General features: G+C 37.9%; 3 protein-coding genes across 8 annotated transcripts; 1 reads left to right on the plus strand and 2 right to left on the minus strand.

Moving 5' to 3' along the window:
• The first annotated feature begins 2,023 nt into the window (after positions 1–2,023).
• On the plus strand, positions 2,024–4,745 carry LOC149405258 (Transmembrane proteins 14C). 6 transcript variants are annotated; one of them, XM_089606998.1, is made up of 7 exons: positions 2,024–2,375; positions 2,906–3,296; positions 3,730–3,897; positions 3,981–4,027; positions 4,137–4,174; positions 4,255–4,361; positions 4,509–4,745. In XM_089606998.1, the coding sequence occupies exons 1-6, from the start codon at positions 2,148–2,150 to the stop codon at positions 4,343–4,345; spliced, it is 963 nt and encodes a 320-aa protein (XP_089463124.1). In that variant the 5' UTR covers positions 2,024–2,147; the 3' UTR covers positions 4,346–4,361; positions 4,509–4,745. The 6 variants fall into 6 exon arrangements, with proteins under 6 accessions (XP_089463124.1, XP_089463126.1, XP_089463128.1 ...); XM_089607000.1 differs by having other exon boundaries at positions 4,543–4,745; XM_089607002.1 differs by having other exon boundaries at positions 4,255–4,358; positions 4,426–4,745.
• Positions 4,746–5,158: 413 nt separating this feature from the next.
• Positions 5,159–10,182, minus strand: LOC149405259 (vacuolar-sorting receptor 1-like). Its single transcript, XM_089606996.1, has 12 exons — positions 9,635–10,182; positions 8,390–9,082; positions 7,717–7,805; positions 7,537–7,606; positions 7,370–7,453; positions 7,053–7,129; positions 6,847–6,928; positions 6,442–6,524; positions 6,259–6,325; positions 6,024–6,152; positions 5,702–5,811; positions 5,159–5,598 (listed from the first exon to the last, which is right to left on the minus strand). The coding sequence occupies exons 1-12, from the start codon at positions 9,927–9,929 to the stop codon at positions 5,500–5,502; spliced, it is 1,878 nt and encodes a 625-aa protein (XP_089463122.1). The 5' UTR covers positions 9,930–10,182; the 3' UTR covers positions 5,159–5,499.
• Positions 10,183–11,272: 1,090 nt separating this feature from the next.
• On the minus strand, positions 11,273–16,206 carry BMY2 (beta-amylase 2). The gene is made up of 10 exons (XM_089607004.1): positions 15,740–16,206; positions 14,615–14,842; positions 14,242–14,322; positions 13,960–14,163; positions 13,552–13,746; positions 13,203–13,367; positions 12,756–13,016; positions 12,037–12,249; positions 11,593–11,812; positions 11,273–11,493 (listed from the first exon to the last, which is right to left on the minus strand). Exons 1-10 carry the CDS (start codon positions 16,094–16,096, stop codon positions 11,465–11,467), a joined length of 1,953 nt encoding a protein of 650 aa, XP_089463130.1. The 5' UTR covers positions 16,097–16,206; the 3' UTR covers positions 11,273–11,464.
• Positions 16,207–16,558: the final 352 nt, after the last annotated feature.

The following is a 16,558-nucleotide window of genomic DNA, read 5'->3' on the forward strand; positions in this document are numbered from 1 at the left end:
AATCATTGAACTATCGGCGGCCATACTATCGGCGAAGTTCAAGATCAAACTATTGGCGTCCTAACAATCTTCGGCAAAGTAAGACCATCGGCGAACTTATGACCGAGACTATCGGCGAGCTTCATGACCTAGACTATCGGCGTGAAAACTATCGGCGTCGAACTATCGGCGTGAAAACTATCGGCGTGTAACTATCGGCGTGAAAACTATCGGCATCGAACTATCGGCGTGGAAACTATCGGCGTGGAACTATCGGCATCCAAGGAACACCACGGCCAAAAACGACCTCCAAGGCTCAATTGCCTCCAAAACCAACTCAAACTCCAATATGAAAAACTATAAATACCCCCTCTTCATCCACTCTCAAGGTAAGTCTTTCTCGACTTAGAAAATCTCTGTTTCATTCCCGACTCACTATATTTTCCCCTCTCGACACTCGAGACGAGATATGCCCCCCGCCTCGACTAATGTTGAGCGTCGGAGCACGCGCCAGGGGAAACCCCTCCGCGTCCCTCTAGTTCACGTTTCTTGTCTTTTCAGGCGAAGAACGCGAAGAACCCGAAGATCGTGAAGAACCCGAAGAACACGACGGACTAGAAGGACTCGTTGAACCCGAAGAACGCGAAGAACCCGAAGATCGTGAAGAACCCGAAGAACACGACGGACTCGAAGGACTCGTCGAACACGAAGAACGCGAAGAACTCGACGAATCCGAAGAACCCGACGAACTCGACGAACACGAAGGTGAACTAATCACAGAGTGACGGGAAACCGGAAACCTCTTTCCGACAAGGCAAAGACTACGAGACGAGAAGATTTCACCACACCCAACCTACGTGCGGTCATAGGGTCCGGCCCTAGACCGAACCACGGACGGTTCTAAGTGTTGACCCAAAAACGGCGTTAACACTTTGCTTGCGCATAAACATAATCCAATCCACCTTTAGGCAATTGAGAAAGAAAAATGTACAAGTTTTGATTTTGGTACTTTGCTTTGAAATATTAAAGAATAGAAACATATGAGATTCAATTCCTTTCGTGCTGTTTTTTTTTTTTTTTTTTTTTTTTTTTTTTTTTTTTTAATATCTTTTATTGACTAAATGGCTAGCTTTCCTTGGTCCAATCCATCCTTTTTTTTTTCTTTTTTTTTTCTTTCTATCTGTTTTTTTTAATATATATATATAATTTGAGAAATTGTCCAATTTGCCACCAATTTCATAATATTTTCTCACTTTCCACCAAAACACTAATTTGTCCCAAAATACCACCATCTATGTCAACAATATTGACATCTATTTTTTCCCTTCACTATGAGATGTCAACATTGTTGACATAAATGTCAACAATGTTGACATCTCGGTGGTATTTTGGACCAAATTTGTGTTTTGGTGGAAAGTTGAAAAATGTTATAAAATTAGTGGCAAATAGGGCAATTTCTCATAAAATTTACCTCACTTTACTCGATGCCAAATTTCGTCTAAATTCGTAACCTTCTACGAATGTTAATTTTTAATAAATGTACCAAATAAATTCTCTATTTCGAAATTTTTTTCCTACATAGTAAGGATATGGTATGGCGTTTCACAAATATTAGAAAATTCTACATTTACCTAAAAAAAAATAACTGAGATCCTTGTACGATTTAGCGTTAGATATATGATATACATATATCATCGTAAAATTTACATAAAGAATACAGGGAGTTAATTTGAGCATAGTACTAACTTGTAAAAATAATTTGAGCATATTAACCAGGTTGGAAGTCTAGATGCAATCCAGACCGTTGGATCATCCAAAAGGCCTATAAGATCATCCGACACTTTTAGGAGATTCAGTGGGCCCACTACACAGCACTGTTGGTGACGTGTCTTAAGAGAAGCGTGGCACGTATTTTCGGACACCAGAAAATAAAAAGAAGAAAACCTATAAAAACATAAAATATATTGTATCTTTTTTTTTTGAAACGCAAAATATATTGTATCTTAAAATATAAATGTATTCACTATATTCACTATATATATTCAATTCATACAAGATATAAATGTATCTGAAAATATCTTTTCATATCATTGTCCTCTCTATCTCAAAATCATTTAATTTTTACTCTGTAAACTAAACACACCAAACACAAAACACAAAACACAAAAATGGCCGTGACATTGGAATCGTTTTCGCTCTTAAACCCTAACCCTAATTCTAGGTCGGCGAAGAAGGTGGTAGCGATGATGGCACTTCGGGCCTCTCCGCACTCTATTCGGTTTGACCCGCTTATCTGGCGTCGCGGCTGTGCTCTGGTAACTTCGCCGGCGGCGAGAGGGCTCTCTCTCCGGCGAGGGAGATCGGTGGTCGTTCTGGCTGCTTCGAATGAGGAATCGGTGAGATTAATTTTTTTTTTGTTTGCAAGGAAATTTAGGGTTTATAGCCCGGGTGATTTTCAGTGTTTCGCATGGAAATGAGTGTGTTCAGTTTCTTCATTCTTGTGGTGATATTGAAACGTGTTGAGCAATGTTGTTCGAGGTTTGGATGAAAATGATTTTTTTTTCATTGTGATTCTGGTATTCTGTATGAAGTTTGTTTTAGGTGGTATAGACGAGGTGAGCTTAGGGATATCTAATTGGGCTTTTTCACAATGCATGACAGTTATTTAATGAAAGTCTTGTGAATGTTCAGTTTTTTCGGTTATTTATATTGGTTTGAGTAAAGTTATCTTAGAACTGATTTACTTGGATTCTTCATCTATCGATGTGACAGAGTGTCATTGTTTCCTTAGATCAAAGGACATTATTCGTAGAATGTAAGTGAATTGAGAAAAAAAATCTGATGATTAAGAAGGCCATAGACAAGATGTTGATAAGGGAAACGATCAACCTGTAATACTCATCTTGTTGGTGTTTTTGATTTCTAGAAGCATTCAGACATGGAAGTAGAGAAGGAAAAGGATAATCACAAATTGGGAAGTGAAGAGTCTCACGAAGCGTGGAAAGAGGCCTTGGAGTCTTTTAAAGAACAGGCCTTGAAGATTCAAAGTGTATCCCAAGAGGCGTACGAGATATACTCAAAAAAAGCACTGATCATCCTTAAAGAAACTTCCGAGGACTTGAAAATCCAGGCCGATAAAGCTGGCCGCGATTTGAGCGCGATAACAAAGGAACTCAGCGAAGAAGGAAAAGAATATCTCTCCACTGCTGCAGAGAATTCTCCGGAGGTCAAGGAAATCGTGGAAACATTCACAATTTCAAATGATGATTTGTCAGATGTTTCGAAAATTCATGACTTCCGCGTCGGTATTCCATACGGTATGTGTATCGACTACCATACAGTTTGTTTGGATAAGCTTGTCGTGTATATTTTCTTCGATGCTACCACATACTTTGATTTGTTTATTTGTTATTTGAAAAAATTATACAAAATAGTCATTTGAAACTAATTGATTACCATCATAGCAAAAATTTCAAGTTTTCAGCAAAATAGCCAAATTTACGTTCTCGAAAATTGTTTTGACACGGATTGGTTTTTATTTTTAATTTTTTCAAACAAATTATATTTTCAAAAAATTTAATCGAAGGGTCAAAAAAATTATCGAAACATGATAATTACCCATTTCGGCTATTTAACTTATTTTAGACTAATCTTGACTAATTAGCAAATCCATTCATTTTAATCGGCTGAAAGACCCTATTTTTTTACGATTTTCCCTCAAATTTTTTAACGTCTCAGCAATGCTTGCAGGTCTACTTCTCTCTGTTGGTGGCTTTCTGTCCTTCATGGCAACGGGAAACACCGCTTCCCTCAGATTCGGTGTGATTCTCGGTGGGGCTCTTCTGGCTTTAAGTATCTCGAGTTTGAAAGCACACAAGCGAGGAGAGAAATCCACTTTACCCCTGAAAGGCCAAGCGGGTTAGTCCTTCGTTAATTCATTTTGTTGTGTGGTGATTACGATAGAGCTCAGGTTTACATTTTTCTTTCACGATAACTTGCAGCTATAGCCTCTGTACTTTTCCTGAGGGATATAGGCTTGCTAGCACAGGTAAAAAATCTGTGTTTTTTTTCTTTCCTTTTCATGCTTATCAGATAATCATCAACGGACCTTTCAGGCTTCTAATATTCCTCTGTGTGTGCCTGTGTTCTCTTTGCAGAGATCATCCATCATTGGGCTTTTAACAACAGTCCTCAGGTTATTATATTTTCTGTTTTTACTCAACAACTAAACATTTCCTGGGATTTGTGCAATAATGTATTGCTCTTCTTGTGCAGTGGAACTGTAGCAGCGTTCTTCATCTACAGGATCGCACAAGACGGGAAACGGGACCACGGGTCACACCATGGGAAAACGGAAGAAAGTTAGTGCGATCCACGAGGTAGTAGTATTATTACGAGTAGCTTTAGTACCTCTCTACTAATTATAATTTTTTTTTTGCTGTGTAGTAATACTTCTGAATGTTATCATAGAGATCACTTGAGCCGTTGTTGATACGTAGCATTTTTTTGTTTGTTTTTGTTTTGTGAAGCAACTGAAAATAACCACTTTCTCGAACAATTCAGGGTTGGAGAGAGTTTGTTCTCTATTGCCGTACCTTTGAAGCTTTCGAGCTCGAAGCATTGGTTCGATAACTCTCTACAGAATCTTTTGTTTTGATATTTGAGTTCTTTTCAATTCTTGTGCTGTTAAGTAGTCGAAATATTTTGGTTGTGTCTCCGCGGATGTGTTTCTTGGTATATATGCAAGAATGAGAATGTATGGCATATTTTCCTTGGCTTTATAGCTCTTTGAAACGATGGTTAAGAAACATATCAAGTTTTTGTTTTTATGAATTTTAAATATCAAGAAATAAGAAATTTATGAAGTAAAAGTACAAGTGATAGTCCTTTTGAGACTAATGCCATACGAATTGGCGTTTACTAGCCGTCATCATTTAGCATTATTAGTGAAAGTCAGGCTTCGTTTTTTAGAGAAATTGGACGTGATAGTCGCTCAAATTAAGTCATGTTTTTTTTTGGGCAAACTGAAGTTGTTTGTCATAAACGGTTTACAAGTAAACTTCGATATATGGTACTAAAATTGATCCGATATATAGATGAAGTTGAAACTTAAAACCAAAGTCCTTTTCAAATTAAAAAAGAAAAAAGAAACCACAGTCCTTGTGAAAAATCACTGAAATGCAAGCAAGATGAGAGACCAAACTTTATAAAGCCGGGAATGTTCTATGCTCTCTCTTTCCATAGCGTGGAAAAAGCACCACAGCTATTTGAGTTTATTTTATGTGCAACCAGAGCTACATAGGCAGAGCATAATTTAGCAATTACAATAAACAAGATAATAAAATATCGTTGAAAAAAGGGAAAAAAAAAAGAGCTGCTAATCAGCCACAACGCCACAGTTACATACACTCACTAACGAAATTACAAACAAACCGTGGGTGGACAAGATGAGAAAAAGGTAATGTAGAAATTCGTTCTGGTCTGATCTGGTCTTATTAGGTTTTTCCGGGGATAACGGACCTAAATATTTCCATGGGAAACATGGGTCGGGATTTCGGCTTGGTTGTCCAAGGGCATGTATTGTGCCATAATTGCTCGTATCTCTGAATCCATGTATCGCTGCCCACAAAACAAAAACCAAAAAAAGCTTGAGAAAACAGTGAATAACTGTATATTCTTTTTCTTCTTTTCTTTTAGTAAGGCAAGAGAAGAGTAAACATACCCGGATTCTGTACTTGTAAACAGCGTACCCTGCGACTCCCACAGCAGCTAAGCACACGATAAGTACCATAAAGCCACTCGCACCAACTCGTACAGAGCTCTCAACTGAGGCTATTTTAATTATTTTTTTAATTTTGTTTTACACACAATAAACATAGATTATCAGCTGACTGAGAGAAAGGAGAAAGAAAAAAAAAAAAAAAAAAAAAAAAGCGATACACGATTATACGTATACAATGTAAATAAATTATGATTTTTTTTTTTGGCTTCTCATTTTTTCTTCCATAAAGAGTGAGAGATAGGGTTTAAATAGAGAAACTCACCAAGACAGGTGTCGTGTTCCTTCATATAAATCGAGTTACCGGAGCAAGTGCAGTCATAACTGCCCCAAGTGTTCTTGCACTTGCAATCCGGGCATTGGCACGCTAGCTTTTCCTTACACTCGTCCACATCTGATACACATGATATTCATAAGCGAATTGCATCGGTTTATTGGAACCAGTGACTAGCATAGTTATTAGCTGAATGGATTCAAACTACTATGATTGCAGAAAGTACCTTCACAGTTATTGACTCCATCACCCTTAAATCCTGGTGGGCACTTGCAATCTTTTGAATGATCATCCTGAACGTTATATAAAGAGTAGTTTTAGACCAACCAAGCAAGTCTACCATTACTTTTCGCTGTTGTTGCACAGTGACAAATTTGGTTACGGAGCTGAAGAAAATAAAACAACTTACAACACAAGCAGAGAAAGTTTTCCCGCCTTGGGTTTTCTTCCAGCAGCCTCCATTGTTGAGAGCACAGCGTAAAGGTCCTGAGGCTGTTGAGGGAAAAAGTAACCGAAAAAAAAAGAAGTCTTTCAAAACCAATCAACCGGAAAATTGAAAGTCATAACCGAAAAAAAAAAGAAGTCTTTCAGAACCAATCAACCGGAAAATTGAAAGTCATAACACAACTTTTTTCTAATTCGCGTAATATGTTAGTTTTAAGACACTACCACAGTCAGGTTTTGATAGCAAGTTTAAAATAGATAAAGTCTATAAGCCACTGCTTTAAAGGAGTGATTGGTGGACCCGAATCTTCTAGCAGTCAAAAGCCTTATGAAATTAAGACTATATAGACCATAGCTAAACAACTCTTACCATGACAGTGAGTATAACCATCACCAGTAAACTTTACACCCTGCACAGTAGGGCATTCACAAACTCTGCCCCTGAAAGTATCCTGTAAAAAGAGAATGATCGGATAAGATCAGAAGAACGAACAAAATAGATTCATACAAGAAAAAAATAATGTGACTGGAAAATCTTGCAGGTAATGACCGATCAAAGTCAGTCAAGAAAGATACCCTGCATGCGGTGACGTTAGAAGCCTTATCCTGCCAGCAGCCACCATTGTTTTCCAAACACTCATTTGTTTCAATATCTGCATGATATATATATAGCACATAGACAAGCATTTAAAATTCTATAAAGTAAATTAACCACCGACTATGGATATATGAATATGGGAAGCTATATCAAGAAAATATGACCAGGAAGAACTATGAGGGCTGGGTAAATTGAAAAAGAAAAGAGGTGCGCTTTGGTTGTTTCGATTTTCTCAAAATTCACAGGAGAGATATCCACATCTTTTTTCTATAAAGCAGAAAAGAATATATGGTACCTTCGGTCAAACAAATTGAGGGTTCAGTTGTCTCTTGGAAACCTGAACAGATGGCCTTGAGAACTGCTCCTTTATCCAACTTCCCTGATTTTAGGTTAAACATCTGCATTAGAATGGTATGCACAAGCAGGTATGCAAGTAAAAATGTCTTGCCACATTTTACAAACCTCTATATTGTCTTTCGTTTATCACAAGAGTTGGCAATATGGTGACATCTCCACGGGAACCCTTGCCTATCTGAAACAAGAATCATAGAACATGTAACAGATGCAACATATACAAACAAAATACCGAATCCGGGTTCTTTTTTTGGCCAATCATATACGTGCATATTACACGAATCCAACCTGTGAATCTTGCTCAGCTTTCAGAACCAAATTGTCCTCATCTGCGGCGGGGTCTCCAACACAATCTAGTATCTTAGTGTGATCAACACCTTCGAAAAAAACAAGCAAAAATATATGAGAGAGAAATTAAAATGCTACATGAGATTTTTGTACAAGTGTGATAAAGCTGAATCGTGTAGGAGTTGTTTTGGTGCTAAAGCACTAAAGTAATTGTTTTAGCAAAACAAATTATAGCTTAACAATATGATAGCCTTGTTCTACGCAAATGAGGGCATAGATATAATTAAAAAAAAAAAAGCTACTTAATAAATTTGTATAAATGTGATGAAGCTGAATCATGTAGAGTTGTTTTGGTGCTAAAACACTAAGGTAATCGTGTCAGCCTTGTAACAAAACAAATTAAAGCTGAATCATGTAGAGTTGTTTTGGTGCTAAAACACTAAGGTAATCGTGTCAGCCTTGAAACAAAACAAATTAAAGCTGAATCATGTAGAGTTGTTTTGGTGCTAAAACACTAAGGTAATCGTGTCAGCCTTGTAACAAAACAAATTATAGCTTAAATGGTTAACAATATGACAGCCTTGTTCTACGCAAGAAAATTAATGAGGACATAGATATAGCAAATAAATAAATAAAATTGGCGCGTGAATACAATGTTTTTATAATCACCTACCAAGGGTTTTCATGACATCATGGGCACAATCTGTTGTGTACTTCTTATCTTTCATTGGGCAGCGGACCGCAAAGTCAGTCACATAGTCCCACCAAAGCCACGGCTTTCCACTTTCCTTGGCCACCTTGTAGAAGCAAGCTTGATAGAGATTCTGAAGCACCACGTCCTTCCCATCGTAACCTTTGTTGAAGTCTTGCTCTGGGTCAGGAGCGCAATAGCGCCCATGGTTAATGCATTGGGATTTGCACTGTTTGCTCAACAGAAAAGCTTCCGGGCAGTACCAAGTTATGTAGTGTGGCGTGAACATAGTGTATCCTTTCCGCTCAAGTATTTGAGCCGCTCCTTTGAAGTTCTTGACAAAGTCAATCTGGGTATCACATTTGGGCCCACACTCATCATTGCTATTCGTCCACAGCTCGTACTCAACGCGCTCATCTGGGTGTGGAAGAGCTTCGGTCCAGTCAAGATTTATGTTCACCATCTCCCCACTAGATAGAGATTTTTTTATGCTATCTCCCAAAGATTTGCTAATAAGGGCCGAAGGGATCGTGATATTTTGCAGATACTCTGCACTTGCGTGATCTTCTTCGGGATTGTCCATCGTGATCAATGGTTCAACCTTGTCATCCGAAACTAGAATTGCTGCCGCACCACCATTCTGTGCGTTCCATGCCTTCAAGGTGAAGAAACAATCTGACAAAACAGCGATAGATTAGCATCCAAATTCAGAACTTGATATCTTCCATTGATGTTAAATTGCAAACGCCACAAAATCAAACGAGATGTCCAACATTACCGATGACAGATTCCATAATTATGATCCTCAAAATTGTACCAGCTATCAAAAGTGTCAAACAGGTTCACTTAATTTAATAGTTAATATCAATAAAAACAATCATCATTCAAAACACGCTAATTAGATACTGCGTCGTGCAAAATATCGGTTTTCAAATCCCGTGATTTTCAAAAGTAATAAAGTTACAAACTTCATTACATTCTTGGATTTCTATCGACGTGTTAGCACAAATGATTTTCAAAAGTAATAAAGTTACAAAATTCATTACATTCTTGGATTTCTATCGACGTGTTAGCACAAATGTTTTTTCTAAACAAGTTAGGTGTTAAAAAATCAACCCCATCCACATGAAATTGAAGATCCAACAACTCAGACTGAACAAATCAAAATACAAATAGTAGTTTAAAAAATAGAATAAAAAAAGAAAGACAGAAAAAGATTTAGCTAACCTCCACGATCGACAAGTACAAAATACGGTAACCCTCCGGGCTTCGTTTTGAAAGAAACACCGAAATCTTCGAAGCTCTTACACGCTTTCTGATTGCTCTTGGGATAAATAACAGTCCCGACCAAAGTCCCTCCGTACTGAGGAACCCCAAAATTCCCGATCGCACACTCGTAGACGCCTTTCATCGAGCCCGGAGAAGTCACTTTCAAGCTGTTCTTCTCAACAACGAACCTACATAGGCACGAACCACAGAGAAGAGCCAAAATGCACGCGAAAAGCCCTAGCTTTTCCCTCATCGTCACAAATGAAGAAGAAAACCAAATCGAATCTCAGTCAATGGCACCGAGTTTCGCCTCGAACAATCCGGCGGAAACGAAACCCTAGGATCGCGACGATTGCGAAATCGAACCCTAGAAATAAACGATCGCGAGAGAGATGATTTCGATCGAAGAAAGCTCTGGTATTTTCTTCCACATACAAAATCAGATCGACGATTTGCTTTTGGCGTGTAACGAAGAAAGAATGATAGGACGTTTAATAAAATAAGGCAAAAACGTTCAAAATACTAATAATAATAATATAAAAAATGGAAATCCAAAAGGTCTATCCAAAATATATCTTTGTTATTAAGAAAACGAATACAAACAAAATTCAATAATATACTGATAATGTGAATTACGTAATTTTGGCTTCGACGCAGTTCGTCCACTCAACTTAAACCGACATTTAGTAAATGCTTTATATATACTCACACAAATGGAATGATTTAGTTATTTTCATCTTTCCTAATGATTTTACAGCTCCTTGTTCGAGCTATTTGTTTTATATTTTTATTTACCCCTTCAAGTAAAAAAAAAAGTAAAAAAAAAAAATCAATTCTAGATCGTGCAAAGTGGAATTAAAAACTTAAATAATAAAAATTATTAAATGTAACTATTTCAAGTCGTAGATTGATACAATTTTCTAAAGAGCTTAAATTTCGTATAAAAAAAATAATATAAAATACATGTTCGAGAAAACTCATCAGTTACTGTGAGCCGATGGATCTTATCTTCATTTATTTCTGAATTAATTGTGATTGTGAATATATTTTATAAAATTTATGTGGGGACAGCTAAAAGGAGTGGACCATCCACGAGGCAATACAGAGAGACGTTAACTATTTTCAATATCCCTATTAGATGTGAATTGATTATTTATTGGTTTGGTTGTTGAGTGCAATCTTTGCATGAATCTCACGTGTCGAAATATTCTCATTTTCCTCTCTTTCTTTTTGTTGGAAATCATACATTTTATTGACAGAAAAAAATGAGAGGAAAAAGCCAATTTTCTTGATCGAATTAAAGAGGTCTTCTTAAAATTCTCGATTCATAAATTGATCGAATTAAAGAGGTTTTCTTAAAATTCTCGATTCATAAATGATTACCAGAAACCAGTAAATTCAGGTTAAGTAGTTGATCAAAAGAAGACACATAAATATTAAAAGAAAGTAATATACATTGCCTAAAATATACTGATAAACTAGCCTTGAGTCCTTAAGGGCATAATTTCACATAAAAAAAAAAAGAAAAAAAAAAAGCAGCTATACATGATAAAGAGCACGAGAAAAGGCCAAAAAAAGAAAAAGAAAAAAAGCGGGTAAATTAAAATTTCCTCTTTTTACCACATGACTTGTGACATACAGATATCATAGATCCAAGAACTATTAAGTTACGCAAGTTAAATATCATATAATTTAATTTCATTCATGAATCTTTCAATAGTTGCAGTCAAATCTTAACGTTGTGACAGTTAAATAATCCCAGAAAGCAGGAAAAAAAAACTATATGCATTACGAAACTAGATCACTTGCAATTTCACCTGCAAGGGATTAAAAATGGGAATCAGTTAGATTAAACGAGTAATTCACTGGTTGGATTAATCTTAGTTACATTTTTAATCACGGTTGCGCTCGCTCACCGTGCATTGACTTGATGAAGTAATCGAGGTCCGAGAAGAACATCGTTCCTCGAGCTTGACGAGATGGTTGTTGGTATGCAAAGAAGGAGAAATGTCGACGGTCAGGATCGTTTCTCGGCTTTGCCATCTCTACGAGCCTCGTGTACCCTTCTCTGTCGGAACAAGACGGCGAGTTTTCACCGGCCATTGTCAACCCTCTGTCCCAACCCGAATTGAAAACCTGTGATGATTATCCAAGACAAGAGACCCACAGTTCAGCATTTTGATAGACTACGAGGAAAAACCCGAAGAAAAATCCGGATCCTACGACCCTTTCTCGTGTTTCCTTGCACGTCTCCAATGAAATTATGATATGTTCGGAGAGACATAGAAAGGAGACACAAAATGAGGACAGAGTCCCAGAATTCGTATTGAAGGGGCTTTAGAAGAAATAACAACCATTACCTGCCAATTCAAACCTTCTCGATCAGCAAAAGCTTCGCTGCTATCTTGAACAGAGATTTGCGATCCCGAGCAGATAAGTTTCACGGTGACCGAGTGTTTCTTCAAAGCCTTGAAAACCGGAGAATACCCGTCCTGGTTCGTGGGGTTATAATATCCGGATGTTAGTTCCGCTGCGTGGCTCGATGTTTTGTACCACCAATGAACTGAAGGAACCTGCAGTTTCGCATATTACGATAATAAATTACATACTAACATGATTCAAAATGAATAAGCATACAAATATATACTTTCATTGGGAATAAACTTGGCGAGCAAACCGGCTTATAAATTTAAGAGGTAGGAAAAATCTCTCCTAAAGATCTATTTGTACTAAAATATGATACAAATAAGATTTATCAACTTTATCAAGAGTCTTAACACCTACCCCTATAAAAAAAATTCCTTCAAAAATAAAATACTAGTAATCATAGAGGAACAAGAATGACAAGTAAGCCAAGATAAAATACAATCCATGTTTGGAAAAAGAAAATTTCCAGCAACCTCTCATCGACAAAAACAATCCGACTACCAACATTGGAAAACAGCATGCTAATATTTTCTAGTCTCATTACACGGACAATATGATTACGAAAGAAGGTTGACAGGACGACCAGGTTAACTCAGAGAGGAAAAAAAAGAGACGCCATTTTTTTATACGAGTCATATCCAATAATATTTACCTTGACAATGATTTTGGTTTCCTCAAATGCAAGATTGGCAAGAGATAGAACATTGTCTGCGTGGTCGATTAACGTCTTGGCATACCAATTGAGGAAAAATCGGCCGTAGTAGCTATCGTAGTCGCCTCCCTCACAAAAGAAGCCAGTTTCGTGTGGCCTAGAATTGTATTGACCAGCATTATCGGGTCCCCGGGCCCAAAACGAGTGGCCACGCAATTTAGCTGCTTTACGCAAACTTTGTTGTAGATACTTATCGTAGCACTGAAAAATATGAAAGCAAATTTTTTTTTTCTTAATAGTGATGTACAATATTGAGTGATTGTTATAATACGAACTAATTTTTCTCTGGATTAGAGGCTTCAATATATATATATATATATATATATTTCTCAGATTTTTTATTTTTTATATTTATATATATATGTACTGGCTTGCTTTAACAGATACCTGAAACTCACCGATGCCAGGGTAGCGCCATCCCATTCTTTCTGAAAATGATGGATACTTGAGCTCTCCAAAAGGCCCGAGTCCAATTTCTACAGCACAAACTGTGCCTCCAACAAACAAATCATCAAACTCCGAGCGAAAGCTTCTCATTAGGTCAAAGTAAACCTGTATATTACTTGCTTGTTAGCTTATGGAAGAAAAAAAACATATTGGATAAAATAGTCGTAGAACAATAAACGGAAATACTTTTTAACTCTTAAGCACGATAACAAGTTGGGCGAGAATTTCTTATGCTTCTGCGAATTCGTGGTGATATGTATAATCACCTATACGGCATAGGCAATCGTACCTCAACAGCAGTTCTTCCTTGAAGAACGCGCTCTTTGTCGATGCCCCACGATAAACATTCAGTAGTTCTCCTTCCTTCCCGGTCACTGAAGAAGATATCCTGGTTGTCTTTTCCAATTGCCAAAACCCACTGAGGAAGAGTGATAGGTGTGTCACTAGATTCAATTCCTCCAAACTCGTGGAATGCCATTACAACCTTCGAACAGTAGATTTCATTCACTGCTTAGCAATCAACAAGAAGGCACTAATAAACAGAGAAAGCGCATCATTTCAAAGTCAAACTAGAGCGTGTTTCCATAGATGATATGTATGTTGCTTGGTTTCATCCATGGAATTGAAAGAATCAACCTCAGGTGCGATTCACAAGTGCTATTATTAAATTTTGAGGTTTTATATAGAAAAAAGCTACCTGCAGCTTTAGTTTAAACTCTTGGATGATGTTGAATAGATCTCGATAACCAGACCAGGCATATTTCCGTGGGCTCCAGCTTTCAACAATACCCCACCAACAATCAACAACAATACCATCAACATTCAGAGATTGCAAATGGCTTAACTCTCGTCTAACACCATCAGGGTCAACGAGCTGGCCAAAATTGTTGATTGTACCAGCCTGCAAAATAATGACACATATACATAGTTACATATATGCAACACCTTTAACGAATTAAGTTAAAATGGCAGAACTTACTGCAAGCTTTACGTATACGGGGACATAGGGTGTGCCGGTAAAATCACTCCCATGCTCTCCAGAACGAAAATCTTGCATAAGCTGTACTAGTCAAACACAAGGCAGACAGAGTTTTCATAAGATCATCACTTCTCCAAATACTACACATTGGAATTACGACTAAGAACCATCTCAGTTCGTTAACTAAAGCTAGCCTTTTGAAACGAAGCTCCAAATGAAAAAAAGAGTAGCAGCATAATTCAACTTCTAATCTTGTGGAGCTTCAATCAGTTATAACGATCTCTTCATTCTCATTGTATAGCAAATCACGGATGGATTAATATTAAAAGACGGGTGAGAATAACTGAAGTCGAATGAGATTCAACAAGGATACCTGATCAGCCTCCAAACACTCCGCCGAGTTTATGGGGCTACCACTTGCGTATTTCTCGTTTTTGGCACCCCTATCGGCGATCACAACAGAGCCGAGCGATGTGGGCGACAAGCTCTCGTCGATCCCGAGCAGCGATGTGGGTTGGCAGTCCAGCGCGTCTTTCACAGGGCAGTTCTTCAAAGTGGTCGTTGAAACCGGACTCTCAACCGACCTCACTTGATAATTCAACTGCAATTGCACCACCAAAAACAGAGCGTCACTAGTGATTCAACATTTTCCACGATGAAAAATGAAAATGTGTTGGGAAATCGAATCATTTTTTTTTTAATTGTGTTTAACGAAAGGCAAATGACACAAATTTTCAGTTCCGAAATCCAAAACAAAGCTTGGCACAGGATAGCTCAATCACATTGTACATAAACAGAGAAAGGTCACTCTTTTGAGCAAAATTCACTTCTAAACCATCAGATAGAACCAAACTTCTCACAGAAATGAGCACAGATAACCTAAAAAAATTCATTTCGAAGTGCGAAACAAAGACCAGAAAAGTTATGGACACAATTCAATTCCAATCAAAGCCAATGTCATCGCCGAGCGAACAACACAGACACTAAACTCATAACTATAACAATAACAAAAAGAAAAATCAATGGAGAGAGAGAGAGAGAGATTCAAACCAGGTGCTGTGAAGTAGGAGAGACTCCATAAGTAATGCCATTGGGATTGACGATTTGTATTTTATTAATGTTTATAAAGAAAAGCCAATGACTCAAATTTTTCGTTCCATAATAAAAAACAAAGATTGGCACGGCATAGCTCAATCACATTGTACAAAAACAGAAAAAGGTCACTCTTTTGAGCAAAATTCACTTCTAAACCATCAGATGAAATCAAAATTCTCACAGAAATAAACATTTCTCACAGACACAGAGGACCTAATTTTTTTTTCAAATTTAAAATGCGAAACAAAGACCAGAAAAGTTGTGGACACAATTCAATTCCAATCAAAGCCAATGCCATCGCAAAGCGAACAACACAGAACATACACTAAGCTCAAAGTATAACAATAACAAAAATAAAAATCAATAGATCGAGAGAGAGAGAGAGAGGGAAAGAGATTCGAACCAGGTGCTGTGAAGTAGGATTTGAGACTCGGTAGGTAGTGCCGTCGGGATCGACGACCCAGCCGGCTTCGCGAGCGAGGGCGGCGAGGACGTCGTTCATGTCGGCGCGCGCCGGGAGAGGAAAGTTTCCGAACTGCCGGAGTCCGGCGAGCATACGGCTGGTGATGGCTCGGCGATGGCGTTCCCTGAGCTTGGTTCGCTCCTTCTCCTTCTCCCTCTCTCTCTTCCCCCTCGCTCCCGTCGCCGTCGCCGTCGCCGCCGCCGTGGCTGCGAAGCCTCGGGGCCGGCGAGATCCAGTGCTAGGGTTAGGGTCTGGTGTGGTCAAGTAGTCCGAGCTTTGAGGGTCAAGATCGTTCATGGCTTGGTCTCTCTCAGTCTCAGTAGTCTCTCTGTTCCCCCAAAATTATTGGAAAAAGATGATCCAAAATGTAGACCTTCTCAATAATAGAAGTACAAAAGATATTCACCCACTTCAATACTTTAGTATTAAAATATTATATATATAGATATTTTTTTAATCATTGATTATTCTACTATAGGACTAAGGGACACTCACTTCAACATTTTTTTTTTCTCTTTAGTATCAATTACAGTACATTTTTATACAAATTACAAAATTAACTAATTTTTATTTTCAGCTTAAACATCTATGACAATTTACATGAAGAATAAACAGTCATCCTATCGGAATCTTCAACCGAGATGGGTATCGCGGCATTTTTCAAGACGAACAACGATCTTTCCTCACGAGCTTCAAACGAATTGCAGGCTCGCTTACAACCGCATCACAAGCTAGGTGTTCTATGCAGCTAAGACGAGA

The sequence above is a fragment of the Urtica dioica genome, chromosome 2 (genome assembly GCF_054948205.1).
Source record: "Urtica dioica subsp. dioica isolate 48M chromosome 2, U.dioica_male_clone48M_v1_H2, whole genome shotgun sequence".
In the NCBI taxonomy this organism is placed as follows: Eukaryota; Viridiplantae; Streptophyta; class Magnoliopsida; order Rosales; family Urticaceae; genus Urtica; species Urtica dioica.